Consider the following 22005-nt stretch of genomic DNA (forward strand, 5'->3'; position numbering starts at 1 on the left):
ATATACATGAGATATAAAGTAGTTAAATGAGTCGTATTCATGTTTGATATTTGTATTAAGTGTGCTGTCTCTAATATGTTTAACACGATAATACATGTTTTGACAACCCTATACGAACCCGACCTGTTTGACCAAAAAGTTTTTTTTTATTTTATATTGTTTTTCATGTTAACACTTTGAATTTACATTTTGACAACAAAAAAAATACAAATTTATATATAAAAATAACAATTACATTTTAGTTATAAAATTTATGTTAAAATCTTTTTTGCTATTAACTTTAGCATAACAAACCTAACAAATTTAATTTATTGCATAGAGCACATTTTAAAAAATGAAATAAAATAAAAAATAAATAGGTTAAGCAGGTCAACCTGCAAACTAGTGCGCTACATGTTTAGTTAAACGGGTCCGTGAATTCAACCTAAGCCCATTTATACCAAACCCAAACGCGCAAATTTCGTGTAAAGTTCATGTTATGTGTGTGTATCGTGTCTAAAAATCACATGCCTAGTGAATACCATAAACCTAAACCTAACGAATTAATATATTTATATTTACTAGGAAAAGGATACGAAGCTAATCAAATAAACTAAAAACTAGCCTTTTGATTCCTAATCAAAATCCAATGAAAGGATAGAGGGCTGCAAATGCAAAGAATCGTCTATTATTATGTTAGGTAGTAAATAATAGAGGGACTAAACTGTAAATGTTAGATAGTTCAGGGTTATAGTTGTAATATGTTCATATACATAAGCACGAGTCGTGAATGAGAACAGTAGCTAATGATTTGAGAGTTTTATCTCCTTTTCTTTTGTGAGTCTTCTTCTTCTCCGTCTTTAGCTCGTTTACCCGTTTTGATACGTAACATATTATTAACGGACTTCAAGTTGGAAGTGGGTCATTGATCCAATTTAATTTGGGCTAGAGGAAAAACTTACTTAATCGTTGGACAGACAACAGGAAGTTTTGAATAAGTTACAAATATCATAATATACTAGAAAACTGCAAAAACCTGTGGACGACATTTGGGTTTGGGCTAGTGACAATCAGGTATGCATAGTGGTTAGCTATATTGTTGTATTAATGAAAAATAAATAGTTTCCAACATATATTCCATTTACAATTAATAATGTTACAAACTAATTTAAATATACTGAAAATTTTACCAATTAAAATCTGCAAGACAAGAAAAAGGCAAATGAACTGGAATTAAGAATTTGTATGAGTAACAGGGAGATGAACCATGAGGTAGCAGCCCATACCTAGCCCAGTTAGAAAAAGGCAAATGAGCTGGAATAAAATCCAACTCAAAAAAATAATAATAATAACTTGGGTTACGTTTGAAGTTGCAGCTTATGGAAGAAACTTCTTAACAAATAGGATCATTACAAGCAGCCATAAACGGTTTGTCGCAATTTTCAAACCCGAATTCCACCATCTAGTGCGGATTTTGAACTCTACAGTATTTGAGCATTTTACAAGTTTTAAAAGCTGATTCTATACATATGCAGTCGAAGATGTAAACTTTATATGTTTGATATAATGTCTTTTCTTCCCGAGTTTTAGAAGCTGATTTTATATATATGCAGTCAAAGATGTAAACTTTATATGTTTTGACATAATGTCTTTTCTTCCCTTTTTTATAATTCCTCTACACAGCGAAGGAAAAAAAATCATATTCTCTTGGTAACTTTTAACTCATAAGCCAATCAGGCTAAAAATAAAGCAAATATGCGTTACAGTTGACTTGATAATACTCGATCATGGTCCTCAAGGATGCGTTACAGTTGATCATACTTGATCATGGATTCATACAATAACACACATTTCTAGCCTTCCAGACGCCATAACGAATAGCAGAGATTATTTCGGGCGGGATGATTTGCATTTACTCGCCACAATCAGAATCGTTCAAATTGAAACACACTAATAAACAAGTACTAATAGTTTTTTTAGGATTCATATAACCAAATAAATAAACTAAACCCTTTAAAAAATCAATGGCTAGTTATGATTCTCGATCAATTTTTGTGGTCCGGTTATGAAATTAGATGGTGTCTTGCATTCTTTTAATCAAACATGGGAATTTACAAGTTCATCAGATCTCAAGGTTTAACTTATGCCAAATGCTAACCAACCGTAAATAAAGACCCAGCATGTTAACTGACTCAACCCTCTACACCACCCGTCCAGTCGTCCACACAGAACCAAAATTTCATGTTTTTGACCGTTCTAATAAAATCACTCAAACTTCTTTCAAACTTAAAAACCATTCAAGTTCGAATACCATCTAAATGCATGTGAAATACTTCCTAAATGATTATAATTAAGTGACCAAAATGAAACACTCATGGAACTTCAGTGATTATTCTTTTCGAGTGTAAGAAAAACTCACTATATAGTAAATAGTAAACAAGTGTTATAAACTTTTTTTTATTTCACTTGGCTTAATTAATTACTAAAATTTTCAAGAAAGTGAAAAAATATTGAAACTTGAATATATTTTTAAGGTAAAAAAAGTGATTTCAGATAAACGACTTGAAACTTGTTTACCCTTTCATTGTTTTCTCCAAACCAAAACCTCTCAACCCTATGCTCATTAGCCGGTTCTAGGTTTAAGGCAGGTGGTTATAGATTCGAATGTCTCTATTCCAACCATTTCGATATTATTATTATTATTATCATTAAACGTAATAGGATCTGCATTTCAAATTTGCAGGCAAAAAAAATGACCACCAAAAGCCATTTATGATACATAAATTAAACCATATTATGGCATGTATACAAATCTTATACATTGAGCAATAACAAGAACTATACCTGCACTCAAGATTTGCAAAATGCTTTTAGGGTTTCATCAAGCGCATTTCTGTCATAGTCTCCAGTGAAAACACAGCCTCCCAATGGACCTTTTAGAAGGATGAGTCTTAGTAACCCATCAGCCACCTTTTTATCAACCTGCCACCAAAAAAAGTTAATAAATAAAGCAATTAAAACAAGAAGCTTTTGATATAGTAAGTTTTAAATCATTTTGATTTTACTTACCGCCATGACAGATTTAAACATGTCTACAGTCATCATCTCGGGAGGACTAGTAGGCAGTTTGGCTTGTTTTAAGATATTGTCAACTCTCTCAACAATAGATTTATCAATCCAACCAAGTCGGTATGACATGTCAACCGCCATTACCTGAAACCACAAAGTATAACTTTTAGTCTAATGATTTATATTTTGTAATCATATTTTTATGCATAATATTCTTATAAAGTGAACTAGAAGGTGCTTTTGGCCAACTATTTTTTTGATCCATACTAAAAAAATATTTTTTTTTCAATTCAAGCCTGTTTTGACCAGTTACTCAACCCAAACCCGTTTTGACACGTTACTAACCCAAACTCGTTTTGACCCAATCACTCAACCCAAACACATTTTGACCCGTTACTTAACCAAACCCGTTTTGACCCATTACTCAACCCAAACCCGTTTTGACATGTTACTCAACCCAAGTCCGTTTTGACCTTTTACTCAACCCAACCAGCCCGCCCATTTAGCCACCTCAACTAGAGACAAAAATGTCATACCGTGCCAGCTGCAACTGCTTCTCCATGAAGCCAATGTCCGTAACCGTAGCTAGTTTCTATTGCCTGTAAACCAATAAATACAATATGTAAGGTATTCGCTAATAAAAGTATGTGTGAATATTTTTTTACCAAAAAACTCACATGCCCAAATGTATGACCGAGGTTTAATGTTGCCCTTAGTCCACTTTCTTTCTCATCTTGGGATACAACTTCCGCCTTGTTTTCACACGAACGTTTAATAGCATAGGCAAAAGCATCAGGGTCCCTACAAATTATAATAATTTGAAAACCCTTAACAGTAGAAAATATGCATTATTCATACAAGATTGTGCCTTTAAAAGGATTACAACTGTCGACAGTCCTTTTACCTAGCCATTAATGCATGTATGTTCTTTTCTTGCCACTCGAAAAATTCGGCATCTCTAATAAGCCCATACTTGATGACCTCAGCAAGTCCAGATGCCAATTCTCTATCAGGTAACGTGTTTAACGTGTCGGTGTCTATGAGCACACATTGTGGCTGGTAGAATGCACCAATCAAGTTTTTCCCCAGTCTGTGATTTATTCCCGTTTTGCCCCCAACAGAAGAATCCACCTTAAAGAACAAAGAAAAGTCCATTTGTAAGGTGTTAACAGTTAAGAGCAAATAGAACCCTCAAATGTTAGGATCAAAAAGATGATTAATTATACCTGTGCCATTACAGTTGTAGGAATCTGAATGAAATTGACCCCACGAAGGAAAGAAGCTGCTGCATATCCACACATGTCACCAATGACACCACCACCTAAGGCAACGAACGTACACCGTCTGTCTAATCGAGACTCTATGGCTTTGTCAAATACCTTCATCAGAGTATCCTATCATGAAACAATATGAGCAGGTTATTTAACAGGTCTAGGCTTGTAAACGATTGTTTAAATTTAACCGAACAAGCAATCGAACACGAACAATAAACGAACGGGAATTTCCGTTAACAAAATGAATGTGTGCATGTTTGATTATGTTAGTTTGTTAAGAGTATAATCGAGCTTAATAGAACGAACATAACTGAACATAGACCAATGAATATAAACAAGCATAATTGAGCAAACACCAAGTAAAGTACGTGGAAAAAACCACCAATAGGTGATATTTTAACTTTATAAAGTAGACTACATTTTAATAGGCCTAAAAAACTTATATGAATATATAAACGAATGGACTTAAACAAACGTAATCTAACGAACATAAGCAAATGTAAATGAACGACATACACTAATTTAAATACAAGAACATAAATGAAAGAAATAGTGTTCATATTCGTTCTTTTAACAAAATGAACAAAAAGTTTTGTTCAAGTTCTCTCGTTTACTATATAAACAATTTCCAGTCAAACTAGTTAATGAAAGTTTGGTTTGTTTACAAGCTTATGGGTCAAGAGATAATTTTGCACGGTCAAAACAAGTCAGGTCAGATTGGATTAAACAAAATACACGTTTTAACCAAAATCTTTCAACTTTTACCATAAAAATGTGTCCAAAAGTTATACTAATTCAATTGGCAAACTTGACCCATTTTCTTTCAATCTAACCTTTTCTATTTTTGACCAGATTGATATAAAATGTGACCGAATTGACCCGTACAGAAGTAAATGCATCAATATATGCCACCTTTAACAGAATAGAAAGATTTAAACAAAGGCTTCAAGATACCTACCATGTCCTTGTACTTCTCTCCATCAGGTAGAATCACACTTTCAACCGTCACATTAGGGTTCCCAACTGTCAAAGCAGTTACAACTTTATCCAAGTACAGAGGTGCCACTGTGGTGTTAGTGACCACAAGAACTCTCTTTCCATGAATATGTCTAACAATATACAAAAACACATATCATTAATACATTCCAAGATTTTTTGTAAGCAAAAACAGAAAACAAAATGTAAACCAATCATCATTTACAACTTGAATAGTGTACCTTATCATCACTGGTGTAATAATGACATATGTTATAAACAGAAAACAATATGTAAACCAATCAAATAGTGACAACTATGAGGTAGAAGCACAGTTAACTGTTAATCGACTTAACACTGCTACAAATAATCAGTCTGAAATCTTTAGTGTAATTACCTCTATTCCTCTATTTGTATCTAAAGCAATTTCATTCGTCGAAATAACTAAGTAACACGATAACAGCAGTTCGTTCCAATAACTGATTGTGTTCAAAGTTCAAACAATCGGAATAAGCTGCCGAACTTATTAATTGATTTAATTAATTAAAAAAGCAAACACAAATAACAAAATGTAAATCAATCAAACATTAATAACTATAACTCTTTGAGCTAGAAACTTAGTTAACTGTTAACTTAAATAAAATAATTCATTAATAACTATAATACCTCTGTAGAAGATCCGGTTGATTAAGAAGTCCGGATCCGATGTAAATCGGATAGCTCCGATCACCTAAATCAACATCAACAATAGTAGGAGTGGAATTCGATTTGCTAGTCTTCGTCACCGGAGCGGCGGCGGAGGTAGCCATAAATTTGATCGGACGAGAACGGGTAACGGAAAGTGGGCGGGTGGTCCGGATAGGGTTGTCGGGTAGAAAACGTAGAGTGTTGTTATTGATGTGGTGATTGGTGGCTAGAGATAGGTTGTGTTTGGTAGAGAGTGTGGCGGCTGCCGTTGTGGTAGCTGCGGTGGCTGCTGCTGCCATGGAATTGGAATTGGAATTGGTGGATCGTATGAAGAGATGGTAGGTGGGAAATCTGGTGGAGCCGTTGGTGGACTGGCAATTTGGGAAGTATTTGAAGGGTGGGTGGTAGGTGAAGGATGGCTAGGCTAGGCTAGTCACTGCGGGTCACCCTCGCTCTCAGTCACATATTCACATGCGTATTTCAATTTTATTAATTAAATTAATTGTTATTACTTATAAATTAACAAATATTTCGTCAATGGTTATAGGGCTGGTAATTCGTGTCTTAACAGGTTTAACAGGATAGAAGCGACGCGCATAATTTAAATATCAAACTTGAATACGATTCGTTTGATTACTTTATATGTCATGACTATAAGACAGTTTTAAGTTTTGTGTACCAATAAGGGAAAATGATAGAGTCTAGCCTACTAATTTCAATTAATTAACAAAATAAAAAAATCACATACCGCACTCTTTTTATTAGCAAGTCTTATCGTGTCTTAAACAGGTACCCAATTGTCAGCCCTAATTTGTTAGGCATATAGTGTTGCTGACGTACTTCACCGTCTCTTTTTGGTAAGGAGTGTTCTCCTTGTGACCGTTTGGGAATCACCGGAATGTACGACACTTTTTTTTGGAAATCTGCGTCAACATAGTCGTCTTCTCTATCGCTCAAGCGTGTTGCCGCCTCCATACAAGTACAATGTAGTTCTAATCGTTCTTGTTCATAGGGTTTCATCCATGTTTTTATCTTCTTGTGACGAATGGTCTTGTTAACGTTGTAGAATTCTAATTTTAGAAAGTGAGTGGCCCCACCTTTTTTTTCCCTTGCGACAGTATTAGCATAGCGCCCCCAAAGGGGTCTCATCACCCTTTGATGCTGATAGAGCCAAGTTCGAGATTGGCTAATCTCCTTAAAAAATAAAAGAACAATAATTGTAAAGAGACTTTTTAATCAATTTGCATGTCCTTCTTTAAACACCAAACATGTCTTTTTATAGGCTTACAAGTAACTATTGATAATGCAAGAAAAAAGAAAGATAGGTTTAGTGGTAACTACCCAATACTACTTCTAGGAATTAGAAAATAACATAAATAATGAACTAAAATTACTAATGCAACTAAACGTGGGAATGATCAGCTAAACATGAGGAGAACATTTTTCTGATAGTTGGGTGGATCATGGGGAATCCGTATCAGACGCCCTCATCTTGAAATTGCCCTCGTCTTGAAATCATGTAGTGGTATAACATGAATTTAGAGATGAAGTGACAAGCTTTGACACCCCCACATAGAGATGCACAACCGAACCAGTTTACCAACCGGTAACCGGTTTATACCTGAAATCCTAACCGGTTACCAACCGATTTCCAAGAAACTAGCAACTATCCGAATATGTTACCGGTAATGAACACTGTTAGCCATATATGTAGTTTCTGAAAAGAAAATATCAAAGTTGCAATATGACCTTACTATTAGACTACTATTGCAGTTTTCTTTATTGGTAATATCTATTAAGCAAAGTTATAACAATTCTTTCATACCCATCTTTTAAATGTGTACTGGACTGGTGAATATCAATGATTCACTAAAATTTGAAATGAAAGAGACCATGTTATCAGAAATTCAGAATTAGCACATCAAGATGATCATCTTCTTACATATCATAAGTTCATAACATTAAACATGGTCAAACTATGCATAACCATTAGTCTAAACAACACATTTCCTTCCAATCACCAAACAACCAAACCACCTTAGACCGGACCCAGGTAATTGCCCTCCAAGCCCACAACCGCCTGAAACTCCTTCTGAGCCTCCATATACTTAGTCCCCATCACAACACACCTCAAAGTAACATCCTTCTCAATCCTCGACCCGGTTTTCACATTCAAAAAGCACGGGTTTTCTGCAATCTGATACTGAAAATCACTCATTTTCAGGTTAGACAGATAAAGGTTTTCAATCGGTCCGCACCTCAAGAAAACCCCGTGCTTTAGAATCTTGTGAACCACTCCTTCAATGACCTCACCTCTAAACACCTTAAAGCTCAAACAAGTAAACTTGACCGGAAACAAGACATCACCAGAGTGTTCCCTAACTTTCCCCTCACCGATTTTGTCCAAAGTGGTCACTGCTAGAAGATATCCCAGATCTTTTGTTGCTCTCTTTGCCGAGAAGTCATCCAATAACCGAACCAGAATCGCCTTCTGTAGCATCAATCCTTTGATGTCAAGATTCTCAGCTGGTATTACCACATTCCAATTCAGTTGAACCTTGAGAAACATCTTTCAATCTTACCTAATAAAGAGAACAAATTCATATTAAAATTGAAGTTCAAATCATAGTTCATAACTGCAGAGGACATCAGAAGTTGTATCTAGATGGTGTTAACGTACAGAGGATACAATGAAAGAGACAATAAACCCTAATTCAGTGTGCATGGTTTGGTTTGGTTCGGTTTTTAGCCTCAACTGAATTAACTAATCGCTTTTCGGTTAATCGGTTCGGTTTATTAGGTTAGTTTGTTGGTTTTTGGCTCGGTTAATATCCAAAATCAAACTTGGGCTAAAATTTATACTTAAAAATACCTGAAATGGATGCATAAATACATGAAACGGACATGTATTTATATCTCCGTTTCATGTATGTATACGTCCACTTCATGTAAACGAGTCGAGCCGAGCCGAGCCGTTGTGGGCTCGAACCCAAGCTCGAAATTAAAGGAGGCAGCTCGGCTCAGCTTGAGCCAGAAGTTAAATGAGCCTAATAGATTGCCAATGAACCGAGCCGAACTTGGCTTGAGCTCGGCTCAGGTACAAAAATGAGTCAGCTCGGCTCAAGTCGGTTAAAATCAAGTTTTTTTAGCTAGCTTTATTCGAGCGAGCCACGAGCTTTTAGAAGAGACCTTATACATGAAATGGAGGTATAAGTACATGAAATAGAGGCATAAAAGCTAAAAATATATGAAAATATGAATTGTTCGGTTCAGTTAACCGAGAGTACAAAAAACCGATAGCTGATTTTTGGTTATATCAGTTTTCGGTTCGGTTAATGCTCACCCCTTCCTGACCTACTGTATATTGTGCAAACTGCATTATCATCTGATCAGCAAAAGCACTAGATTATAACTAAAGCTCTATTCGATATTCAACAGAACTAAAATGAATTAGAACAATAAGCCCTAATTTCTACTCAAGCCCTAACAATTTCACTTACGATCGAAGCAATATAAAACAAGCACCAATGTATTCGATTTCCGTACAAAAACAACAGAGATTTGCATTTGGATTATGATATTAGACGCATGCAATTGTGCAAATCTTGTACATATAACATAAAAACAGGAAAATTAAATAATAAATTTGAGAGAAATCAGATTTAAAGTTTGCCCTAATATGACAAGTAACGATTTGAGGAAAAATATGAAATGAAACGATGGTAATGAGAGAATGATACTTACGAAGGCTGTAGCGCCGGTTAAGGATAATAAGCTCCACGGAGTGGATCTTGTGGGTTCACGCCTTCACTGGTGTGTGCTACTACTAGAGGGTTTATTGCTTAGTCACGGGTACGAGTGGGTTTTGGTTAGGTTACTCGGCAGTGAATTAAGTCAAAATTTATATAATCGGTCCAAACTAATGATATACGGTTTAATTTTATTTCTTTTCTTGAAAACTCAAATTTACGGTTCGATTTTGGTTATATCTCGTTTCAAATCTGAACCGCGTTGAAATTGTTTGAATACGTGTTACGGCCCAAACTTAATATTTTGGAACAAAAACTTTAGGCCTAAAGTCTTTATCCTGGTGGTTAAATGATGTGTCCTACAACTAAAAGATCGAGGTTCAAATGTTACGATGTTACATATTGTAGTATATTCATTCTAGAAAAACTATGAATTATTATTCAAATGAATAGGTTTAAGAATCAAATTCATAACTTTGGTTTGAAAACTTTGTCCAAATACTATAATAAGTGGTTAGCGAATATTTTTAGCTTAAAGCTTAACTCCAAATAAAATAGGTCACACGGTTCTATCGTGATTTTGAGAAGCAAGAAAGAAGAAAATCTTGTATGTGTGATGAAGATGCGGGACACCATCCCCCTCTATCGGGACCAAAGGTGGGAGAGGTCGGGATAGTGGGGTTGGGATCAACACCACGTGCTCTAAAGACAAAGTAAAAAACTAGAAGTAAATAATAATTGTACGAAAAGTTGTTTAGAACGAGAAGCATTGTTACATCTTCACTCTTTTCGAGATTAATTTCATTCCTATTGTTTAAGGCATGATTAAAAGCTTAAAATCAGTTTCCGACTAAACATAACAAATTTGTCATTGATCAAAAATTAGAAGATTTGATGTAGAACTACAGTATGACCAGTCATCAACAATGGTGTATTGACCTATTTATCGCTCTCTCTTCTTGAGTATTTTTCATTTAAACTTTTTAACCAACCTTTTGTGGAATCTAAATCAACACATCCTGTTATTTCAAGTGTTCTTCTACTTATATGCTATATCAAATTCAAAGATAAAAACATGTATCATGGTCAAAATGCTAACGAGTGTTTGAGCTATAAAGTGTAAAGTCTTTCACAAAAAACAAATGTATTCCTATGTGGTGACCTCACCATCAAGATTACATTTTTTTTAGAGGAAGTTTATTTCCACCTAAAATTCTTGTAACTTTATATTTGTGAGGATATAAACTCACCATCTCCATTCTAAAGGGTGAATATCATATCACTAAACTAAACTATTATGTCATAGGTCATCACCAAGATTACTGAAGTTACAATAGAGAGGTATATGTAATATCTATTTCTTAGACATATGTATTGTAACTTCTATCAATTTAAAGAGACATACGGTAGTCGGGGTGATCCGGTGACCCTGTTCATTATTTATTAGCCAAATCAAATAAAACATCATTTATGTTTGTGAATTGATCACGAACAAGTTCATTTTCTTAAAGAACGAAGACATAAATAAATTTTGTTCGGTTAACAGTTCGTGAATTGTTCGCTCATTCAATAAAAACTTACCAAAAAAAATATTTAAATTTTTGTTGGGTTATTCATTTACAGTTGTATATGTATTTTTTCGTTAAACGATTAATTTGTGTCACTGGCTCTATTCCTCAAAAACCGGAGATCAGACATGTACATTAAATCATTGTGAAACAATACATATCAATGCTTTCAAATAGAGACGTTGAATTTATTTTACCAAACCAAAAACACATCTTCAACAAAACCAATATGAAGTTCTGCAACATTTTCCGACAACTACTCACACTCCTAACACTACTCTCCATCTCTCTAACATCACAACAACCACTCTCCGTCAATGATCTCAACGCACTTCACCAAATCAAATACACCCTCACCGACATAAACACCAAAGGAACATTATTCTTCTCCACGTGGAACTTCACTTCAACTTCAAACCCATGCCACTCCTTCTCCGGCGTCACATGCTCCATCGTAAACCATCACTTACGAGTCACCTCTCTCTTCCTCGGCAACGGCCTCTCCGACTCACTCGGTCTCGCCGGCACAATCTCCCCCACCGGTCTCTACCAACTCACCGAGTTAACTCAGCTCGTTCTCTACCCTGGACTCGTCACCGGATTCATCCCATCCCAAATCGGCCGTGTCATATCACTCACCAACAACCACCTCACCGGAACCATTCCGACAACATTATCAGACCTCAAACACCTCCACACGTTAGACCTCAGCCACAACAACCTCGTCGGAGTCATCCCGCCGACGCTGACGTCAGCCTTACCGAAGCTAAAAACACTAATCCTCTCACACAACAACCTCGCCGGAAAAATACCAGAATTCTCCGGCGAGTGTAAACTCGTCCACTTGGACTTAAAAAATAATAAGTTATCGGGAGCGCTGCCTGGAACCACGCCGGAGACGCTCCGTTACCTGTCATTGTAAAGTAACCGTCTGTGGGGCCCAATTGTGAAGCGGCTGACGTCACCATATTTAGTGTACCTTGATTTAAGTATGAATAAGTTCAGTGGGCCCTTACCGGGTTCATTATTCCGACCCGGTCTTTCATTAATGTACCTCCAACGGAACTATTTCCCCGGGAGGGTCCCACCGTTACGGTTAGATTACCGTTACGGATCGTACGGTCCAGGATCAACGATTGATCTCAGTCATAATTTTCTATCCGGTGAAGTACCTGAGTTTCTTTCCGGCGTGGAGACTTTGTATTTGAATAATAATCGATTTGTTGGTGAGGTTCCGAAGAGTTACGTTGGGAATGTGTTTGCTGGAGTGATGAGAACGTTGTACTTGCAGCAATAGCATAATTACTTGGTGTCGTTTCCGGTGGAAAAGAGTGGGCAGACGGTGTTGCCGGATGGGGTGGCGTTGTGTTTGAGTTATAATTGTATGGTTCCACCCGCGGTGGGGCTGACGGCGTGTTCCGCGACAGCGGGTGGGCCGGTTTCCAGACCGGGTAGGCAATGCTCGGTGTTTAATGGCGGGAACTCGTTGGGGTAGAATCATGCATTCATGTGTACACATATATAATTTGTAACTCTTATTTCTTTTTGTATGTTTATTTATTTATTTGTTTTTGCTCAAATGCTTTTGGTTTTTGGTAATTATATTTTTTTACAAAGTGTATTATTGTTTGAATATTAAGAATAAAATGATTTATTTGAAGGGGTGGCATCCAATAATATCCGGTTAAAGACTCATCGAGCACAAATTATTCACGTGGTTGTGACTCGAGAACTTTATAACCATCCTTAATCACCAAGGCCGAATTATCATCTCCAAATGTACGAGCGTGAAACAAAATAATCATGTCTTGAACTTCGACTATTGAGCACTGAAGAAACACTAAGTGACCCCGGCAGATTACGGATAATCTTAAGGTCAAGTAGATGTTTCCCACGAGGGTTAGGTCCGGCAAAGATGGTTATTCTTCTGATGACCTGCAAAACAGACACCGTGAGCTCGTCACTGAGAATGGGGGGTACCTCCTTGTGACCAACCTCAGGTGTGATAATCAGACTAGATTGCTCTGAATATAAATGTATATTAAGAGAAATAGCTAGAGCAGATAAGATATGTGATGGTATAAGATAGTATATGATAAGATAATGATACCGTTCCAAGATGTTGGAGTATTTATAGCCGAAGGTAGGTTTCCAAGCAGGTACAGCCAGCTGTATAATATTCCTTTTCTACCAACTGTGGGCTACGCACGTGCCATGCTGGTGGTTGGTGGGTAGGCAGCGGCTGATAGTGACATGGCCGGCTGTGTACTATTCCTTTTCCACCAACTGCAGGCTATGTACGTGCCACGATGAGGGTTGGTGAGTAGGCAGCGGCTGATAGTGACATTAAGTACTAGAGCGTGTTGCTCGTCGTACTGTTGTCAGTGAGCTGTCACCCTGTGATTGGTTCATGGGCTGCTTTGGTCAGATCTTGTCTATTTTGTCCATACCTTGGCAGGTATATTACAAAAGATCCTCCAGAAGCGTACGGACTGGCTCATTTGGGCGGGAGTATTCCCGCCTTGCTCATTCCTTCTTCAGGTGACATTACTGAATTATTGAGAGTTAGTGCCTTGTGCGTGTAGCCTTGCTATTAGTGCGGGTAGCCTTCCCTGATGGCTTGTATCCGCAGCTGCGGGAACAGGCGGGGTACTTCACCATTGGGAGGCTTTTCCTGCGGGAACAGCTTGCGTACTGCGCGTAAGGTCTTCATCTCTGAGCATAGTGGGTCCTGCGGAACCAGTTGGTCTTTGCGCAGACGTCCCTCTTTAAGGTGAGTCTTGCGGGTCCAACTGGGCTCTGCTGGGACCTACCTCTTCAAGTCCCCCCAGTCCAATGTTCTTCTCATGAATTGTTAATAAGTGAGGTGAACTTTTGGACTTAAGCAAAGGGTTTTGAAAAGGGTTTTTAGTTTTAAGGTTTTCCGTGGGGATTCTTCCCGCGGTTTTCCTAATGTCACGTGCAGAAATTCCCGACTTTTCTGCTTGATCTTTGGGTATGATGCGGGTAGGTGTGTAACCTCCTCGCAAGTCAGGAGCGTTGAGTTTCACTTGTAGATTCTCCACGACGTTTTGGTAGTTTTAGACATAGTGATCAATTATGTTAAAACAACCAATTCCATCTTGGAGCTTCAAACAATCTAGTTCTCAACGTTCCCGTTATGCGGGGATGTTATTTCCCTTTCCACAAGCATGGCCCAGAAGATCCTTCTTGGTTTTAATTCCCTGCAAGTGCTAAGTATGTGAAGGGTTTCGCCTTGACATTGTACCCGCACTCGTCTTATAGTTACTTGACTTCCAAGGTATTCTTGGCTTCAATTCCCTGCAGGTGCTAAGTATGTGAAGGGTTTCACCTTGACACTGTACCCGCACTTGTCTTACGGTTTCTTGGTTACCAAGGTATTCTTGGCTTCAATTCCCTGCAGGTGCTAAGTATGTGAAGGGTTTCGCCTTGACACTGTACCCGCACTTGTCTTACGGTTTCTTGGTTACCAAGGTATTCTTGGCTTCAATTCCCTGCAGGTGCTAAGTATGTGAAGGGTTTCGCCTTGACACTGTACCCGCACTTGTCTTACGGTTTCTTGGCTACCAAGGTAAGGGGGTATATTCCCTCTTATTTTTGAATCTTTGAATCTTTTTTGAAATTCGAAGAGTTGGTGAAAGGATAAGAACAGTCCAAACTGTTGAAGGGACGTTAGCGTCGTCTGACAGTTTCTTCTAACAGTTTCAGGACGTGCAGGCAGTTATGGCGACGTGACAGTATATGGTCATTCCAGACGCTTTTTCACGCGCGTGGGCGCGAGTTTTTGGGCGCGTGGGCGCGAATTTTACGGCACGCGTCCTGTCGACAGCTGTTGTCTCATTGTGCCTGCGCTTTTCCCTCTCCCCCGCATTAAATTCATCGCATTCATTGCGATGGGTATATAAAGAGGGAAGAGGATGCATCTCAACTTACACCTTCACTCTTCTTCTAAACGATTTCTGGCGGATACTCTAACTTTTCCGCCGAGCATTCTCCTGAAATCGCTTTCATACCTCCAAAATGTCTTCTACTCATGATCCTGAGGTTACTGCCGAAGAGTCCGACGTATACCCTGAGAACCCGATGTCCGCGTCTGACAAGGACGATACGAGTACTGCTGGCGAGTGCCAGTGTGCTCTTTCTGTCGATCTATACAGCTATATCGTCAATAAGTTCATGCTCGATCCTTACGAGCCTGAGTTTCCGGAGCCTTACCAGACGGTGTACGATGCCCCCAAGGGTAAGATAGGGGTTTATGCCTCATCCTTCCTATATGGGAATCTCAGATTCCCATTAACGAAGTTCGTATACCGTGTTCTGGAGAAACACGGTGTACATTTGACGGAGGTGCACCCGATGGCGATCGCAAAGGTTCGCCACTTTGAATGGGTGTGCCGCATTCTAGGTGTTGAGCCCGCGTCGACCGCCTGATGACCTTCTATTCCTGGAGGTGCATCCAGGGCTGGTATACCTTGGTCACTCGGATCAAGGGTTTGAAGATATGTGCTACCGAGCGCAGTCTTCGGTCTTGGAAGCGGGAGTTTTTCTATATCTCCGCTCGCGTCGTCCCCATAGCGATGACGTTCAAGAATGGGAGAGCACTCCCCAACCTTCACGCCTCCAACTACCAGGAGACTGAATGGTTTACCAAGATCTCTCGGATCCATACTCCGGTTTACCGCTTTGCGGAGTCTGGGATGGTGATGCTCGGGATGAGCCGGGTATGGAAGGATGCCGGTTCTGGGACGCCGCAAGTACCTATCATCCTTGAATACGGTTCAAATTCTATTCCCTACGGTATGCTCCATCTCTTTTTGCTGATTTAGGGTTTTTCTTCTAACTGTTTTTCTGTTTATTTTCAGAGGGAAACAACTTGCAATCTCTTCTGCAACCGCGTGAGAGCGGTGGTCCCGCTCGGCTGGGTACTCGTGCTCTTGATGAGAACGAGTTGCCCATCTTGGAGCAAACGGCGGATAGGTTCGTGGAGGTCTACCCGCCGGGCCACGAGATTTTGAGCGCCACGCGGCCAGGTAAGGGATTCTTTAACCCTCGCCCTCTTCATGCTTAAACCTCTACTGGAGTTTCCCTAATTTTATCATCTTCTGATGAGGGATCCGCAGATGGGCCTTTCTTCGTGAGGAAGAAGAAAGCTGCCGGTGTGAAGGGCAAGGCGAAGGTCGCCTCCACCGCCGATCAGGGAAATCGGTCCGACTCGGAGACCGAAAGCGAGGAGGCAGTGGGGAACCCTGGTGATGGTGAGACCACTGTTCCGGAGGTTGAGACAGCTGTCACCTCCGGGCAGCCCAGTACGACGGTGACCGGCGTGAAGAGGCCGGCTCCATCGGGTTCGTCCCCGCCTGTCAGAACCTTCAAGCTCAAGAAAACTCGTAAGTATAATTAATCTTACCCGCAATTCTTTCCGCCATTGTTTTTAATATTTTGTCTTCATGCAGGCGTGGATGCAACCGCATTCCAGAGTGGAGCGGGAAGGAACATCTCTGGACCCATGACGGTAGGTTTGGTCAATCTACCCGAGGCGATGACCCAGGCGGCTGCGCCTGTTTGCAGTGTTGGTTCAGTTGCTCATCCCGTTGAGGCAACTGTTCCAATTGTGACGTCATCTCCGCCGGCAGTCAGTGCCATCTTTACTGCATCCTTCACTGAGCCGGCGGTGATTTTTTCTGCGGGCTCCTCCGCAGCGGCGGCCTCGGTTGTGAGTTCACCTCCAGTGAGTTCACCTCCGATGCTCTCTACCGCGGCGGCTTCAACCGTGCCTCCGGCACCGGCGACTACCTCGTCCCCGGCCGGTTCATCAGGTATGTTCAGGGTTGGGGCTTCTAGCCAATCTCTGTCTCCTTCCCGTCTGCCTGACCTCTTGGATGGATATCCCTTAGGTTCAGGTGATGGGTTTGGCGGCTACCGGCCTGTTGTCGACCCTACAGGTACGTAGGGTTATTTTGGCCTATTATCTTTTTTTTTCTCTTTTTTTTATCATTTTTTCCTAAACGCCTTTTGTTTTTGCAGTTTCGGATTCCAATGAGGTGTATGTTCCACGGTGGAACATCCGTCGGGGAACAACCCATCGAACGGCTGTGGACAGCGTCGAGTGGGCGCGTCACGCAGCCCCAAGTGGTGCGTTGGGGGAAGCCATGTCTAGCTACCAGGAGGGTAGGCTGACGAATGAGCTTCGGATTCTCCTTGCCCGGATGCAGCCGCGCGTCGAGTTGCTTTGTCGTGAAAATGACAAAGGCGGAGCGTAGCCAGGAAGTGGCTCAGGCGCGGGCTATCCGGGAGGAGAACAGGAGACTTGCCGCCTTTGCTGCGGAGAAGGAAAAGGCCTTCAAGGCCCTCGAGGTTGAAGTTCAGGCCCGGCTCGAGGCCCGTTCCAAGGCTACCCAAGTTGTTAACGAACAGCTTAGGTTGGCTAAAAAAACTGCGCGGAACGCGACCGAGAGGGCCACCAGAGCTGAAGCCATTGTTGAGCCTTTGCGCGCTGAGAATTAGGAGCTTAAAGCCAAACTAGAGAGGCTTCAGCAGGCTCATGATGCTTTGGCTTTAGAAGATGCCAAAAAGCTCCAAGAGATCTTGGACCAGAGGGGTATGCTTGACCACACTGAGCGTAAGCTGAAGGGCGTTGAAGAGGCTGCTGCTAAGGAAGTGTTGCTTACCAACCTTAACAAAAATGAAGTCGAACGCGCCCGTGACCAAGCTCAAGCTTCCCTCCAGGAAGCTCTGATCACCAAGGAATGGCTTCTACGAGAAGCGTTGTCGCAGGTATGCGTAGCTTCATAATATCTTTACGCTTTTCTTTATACTTAGAAAGGTTGATATATATATATATTTTTTTTGTAGGTTGTGCATCGGATCTTCACGAACACATCTTATGACGATGCCATGAGCGCAGCCCTCAACGCTTCCCATGAGGATGGGGAAAAGGCTGGTTTCTTGCTTGGTCTGGGGTTTGTTGAGAAGGGCATCCCGCCTTCCAACTTCCCTCTTTATGATGTGGACACTGAAGCTACTTACGACCAAGCAGTGAACCAGTATGCTGCCTTCCCGCATCCGGTGGTGGAGAAGGTGAACGAAATTGCTGCTGCTGATGATGGGCTAACTATTCTCAAGGCTTTCCTTGAACCACCACAATCAACTGATGGTGCGGGTTCGAGTGGGTTTGGAGGAAGTGGTCCTGAAGTTTGAACCTTGAGATCCCTTCCCACCGTTAGGATAGATTTACATTACTGTAGGCGGGTAGATACCTGGCCATTCTTGTAATGTTTGAATTTTTTATGAAATATAAATGTTTGTGCGGGTAGGACCGTCACTTTCACTTAATGACTTGCTTTATAAACGTTATATGACTTGCTCATGCATATTATAGTTTAATTTGGCACTTGTTTTGCCTCAAAAACAATATATGATTCGCTCGTGCATACTTTAGTTTAACTTAGCAATTTTCCAAGTGTTTTGGATAAGTTAACCTTTCGACGCGTGGTTGTCAATAGGTTAGTGTTCAGTTTCCTCTATCATGATTGTGCGGGTAGGACCGTCACTTTCATTTAGTGGGATAACCAATCTTCACCTATAACTGACCTGCGTGAAGGTTTTCCTCATCTTTTCCTTAGAAATTTTTTCCGTTTTGTGTTTATGCGGGTTTTGCCGCCTTCCACACGCAACGACTTACTTCCCCACTTATTTATGCGGTGAATACCGGCATATCAGTGTTTTGAATAAGTTAACCTTTCGACGCGCGGTTGTCAATAGGTTAATGTTCAGTTTCCTCTATCATGGTTGTGCGGGTAGGACCGTCACTTTCATTTAGTGGGATGACCAAACTTCACCTATAACTGACCTGCGTGAAGGTTTTCCTCATCTTTCCTTAGAAATTTTTGCCGTTTTGTGTTTATGCGGGTTTTGCCGCCTTCCACACGCAACAACTTACTTCCCCACTTATTTATGCGGTGAATACCGGCATATCAGTGTGGTCAGATCATAAGTATAAATGTAAGACCATCAGCGTCAATGTGATAAGAAGAATCATTTCCATTAGAAGTGGCTCTAGGCCTTTTCTTTACAAGTTTGGAATTGATCTACATGCAGCCTGTGTAATTGAGCTCCCTTCCATGTTCTTGGGATGGGGGTGTCATCGAGCCTTTCGAGCCGATATGCACCTGGTTCGGAATCTCGTTGTTTACGCAGTATGTAGTCTCCAACATTGAAGCTGCAGTTTCATCCGTGTTTTCCCCAACTGGGGTTCTACACGAATTAGCCTGCTTAGCGTCCATTACGCCACGAGGTGAGTCAGTTTCCCATTTCTGACGAATGCTTCGACGACGTCCTTCAAGGATACGCATTCCTCCGTGGTATGGCCTTTTGTCCTGTGGAAGTCACAGGATTTGCTCTGATCAGCGTTGTGACGCTGTCGGATTATTGAAGCCTTTGGCCATGGGAGCCTCTCGGTGGAAAATATTTCGGTGACGCTTTTGGTGAGTGGCGTCCATCTGGAGTTCCGGTTCGACGACTGCATGTTATCCCTTCCGCCTAACTGAGGGTGCGAGCCGGATGAGGTGTCAAAGTTTACCCTTGACTGCCAAATACCAAGCTTCCTCTTTTTATTTTGTCGGGCGGTAAGGACGTTGTTTTCTCTTGTTTTTTGAGTGTAGAGGTTTGTGCTCTGGGGAAGATCTCTACCCAGTTGCTTTTCCGTTTCCGCGAAGCGTTTAGCTGCTGTCATGATGGCATCCCACGTGGATGGCATGCCATCTTTACCCGTTAAGGTGCGGATGAGCTCTGGGTCTTCCGCGCCCTGGATGAAAGTAGCGCGAACAAGATCTTCGCTAATAGTGCCCAGACTTAGCTTTTTTGAATTGAAGCGCGTGATGAAGTTTAGTAAAGACTCATCTTCCTCTCGGATGCAGTTGAGGATCGTCCATTGCTCTTCAGTATACTTTCTTTGTTGACTGAAGTGTTGGCTGAACTTCTGCTGGAAGTCTGCCCAATCGTAGATGTGATGGACCGGTAGACGGTCGAACCACGCTCTGGCTGCCCCAACAAGCGTCATTTGGAACATGTAACACCACGTGGGTTCCGTCCAATTGCTGACGGTTGCCCCCGCTATGAATCTGTTCAAATGATCGTCTGGGTCAGATATACCATCATATGTGCCTATGTTGGACATTTGTTTGGCACTTTTCGGGGCAATTGCTTCCGCAATGTCCCTTGCAAATTTGGACGTTCCCGCATTTACAACAGTTGGTCTGAAGGTTTTAGAGAAGTCACGTGGGTTTCCACCCGCGTTTTTTGGTTTAAAGGTTTCTCCAAAATTTCTTCTGTGGAAATCTGCTTGTTTACGCTTCCCTTTCGCCCTATGGCGCGGGTTTGCGTCACTGTCAGATTCTTCCCAATCTTTATCATACTCGCACTCATTACTCATGTTGAGCTGTTGTCGAGTGCTTCCGATTTCGTCAGCCTGTTGGAGTGAACGTAAGCGTTCATCCAACTCAGCTTGGAATTCCTTCTGACGTGCTTCCGCCCACGCTTTAACTTGATCAAGTGTTTGGCGGGGGAGCCTCGTCTGTTGTCTCTCCAACTGGGTATCGTGAATCCCAGGGGAGGATTATTTACTGCACTTGCCCCGGGTTGGGTAACCGGGGTAGTGTTCGTAAATATTGTGTACTCGCCGGTTTTCCCCCCAGTAGCTGGGGTTGTGGTTACCGGAGTTTCTTGGTCACTCGTTGGCCTTGGCACCGGAGTAACCTTAACCATCTTTCCAGAGGTTTTGAAAAAACTGAGAATTAGTTTTAGCTTTTATGCACGGATGGCGCCAATGAAGAAACACTAAGTGACCCCGGCAGATTACGGATAATCTTAGGGTCAAGTAGATGTTTCCCACGAGGGTTAGGTCCGGCAAAGATGGTTATTCTTCTGATGACCTGCAAAACAGACACCGTGAGCTCGTCACTGAGAAGGGGGGGGGGGGTACCTCCTTGTGACCACCCTCCAGCGTGAGAATCAGACTAGATTGCTCTGAATATAAATGTATATTAAGAGAAATAGCTAGAGCAGATAAGATATGTGATGGTATAAGATAGTATATGATAAGATAATGATACCGTTCCAAGATGTTGGAGTATTTATAGCCGAAGGTAGGTTTCCAAGCAGGTACAGCCAGCTGTATAATAATCCTTTTCTACCAACTGTGGGCTACGCACGTGCCATGCTGGTGGTTGGTGGGTAGGCAGCGGCTGATAGTGACATGGCCGGCTGTGTACTATTCCTTTTCCACCAACTGCAGGCTATGTACGTGCCACGATGAGGGTTGGTGAGTAGGCAGCGGCTGATAGTGACATTAAGTACTAGAGCGTGCTGCTCGTCGTACTGTTGTCAGTGAGCTGTCACCCTGTGATTGGTTCATGGGCTGCTTTGGTCAGATCTTGTCTATTTTGTCCATACCTTGGCAGGTATATTACAAAAGATCCTCCAGAAGCGTACGGACTGGCTCATTTGGGCGGGAGTATTCCCGCCTTGCTCATTCCTTCTTCAGGTGACATTACTGAATTATTGAGAGTTAGTGCCTTGTGCGTGTAGCCTTGCTATTAGTGCGGGTAGCCTTCCCTGATGGCTTGTATTCGCAGCTGCAGGAACAGGCGGGGTACTTCACCATTGGGAGGCTTTTCCTGCGGGAAC

At 41.2% G+C, this 22005-nt stretch overlaps 1 protein-coding gene and 2 pseudogenes across 2 annotated transcripts; 1 reads left to right on the plus strand and 2 right to left on the minus strand.

Moving 5' to 3' along the window:
* Positions 1–2650: 2650 nt before the first annotated feature.
* LOC143554553 (3-dehydroquinate synthase, chloroplastic-like) lies at positions 2651–6441 on the minus strand. Its single transcript, XM_077044279.1, has 8 exons — positions 5964–6441; positions 5281–5431; positions 4275–4442; positions 3953–4179; positions 3726–3849; positions 3585–3647; positions 3049–3192; positions 2651–2961 (listed from the first exon to the last, which is right to left on the minus strand). Exons 1-8 carry the CDS (start codon positions 6281–6283, stop codon positions 2830–2832), a joined length of 1329 nt encoding a protein of 442 aa, XP_076900394.1. The 5' UTR covers positions 6284–6441; the 3' UTR covers positions 2651–2829.
* Positions 6442–7526: 1085 nt separating this feature from the next.
* On the minus strand, positions 7527–9874 carry LOC143554540 (DNA-directed RNA polymerase V subunit 7 pseudogene; annotated as a pseudogene). Its single transcript, XR_013139038.1, has 2 exons — positions 9729–9874; positions 7527–8566 (listed from the first exon to the last, which is right to left on the minus strand). The product of XR_013139038.1 is annotated as a DNA-directed RNA polymerase V subunit 7 pseudogene (transcript).
* Positions 9875–11489: 1615 nt separating this feature from the next.
* Positions 11490–12885, plus strand: LOC143554541 (uncharacterized; annotated as a pseudogene).
* Positions 12886–22005: the final 9120 nt, after the last annotated feature.

The sequence above is a fragment of the Bidens hawaiensis genome, unplaced genomic scaffold (genome assembly GCF_021521415.1).
Source record: "Bidens hawaiensis isolate Kalapana, Puna unplaced genomic scaffold, B.hawaiensis_p1.1 tig00017759_1, whole genome shotgun sequence".
Taxonomy (NCBI): domain Eukaryota; kingdom Viridiplantae; phylum Streptophyta; class Magnoliopsida; order Asterales; family Asteraceae; genus Bidens; species Bidens hawaiensis.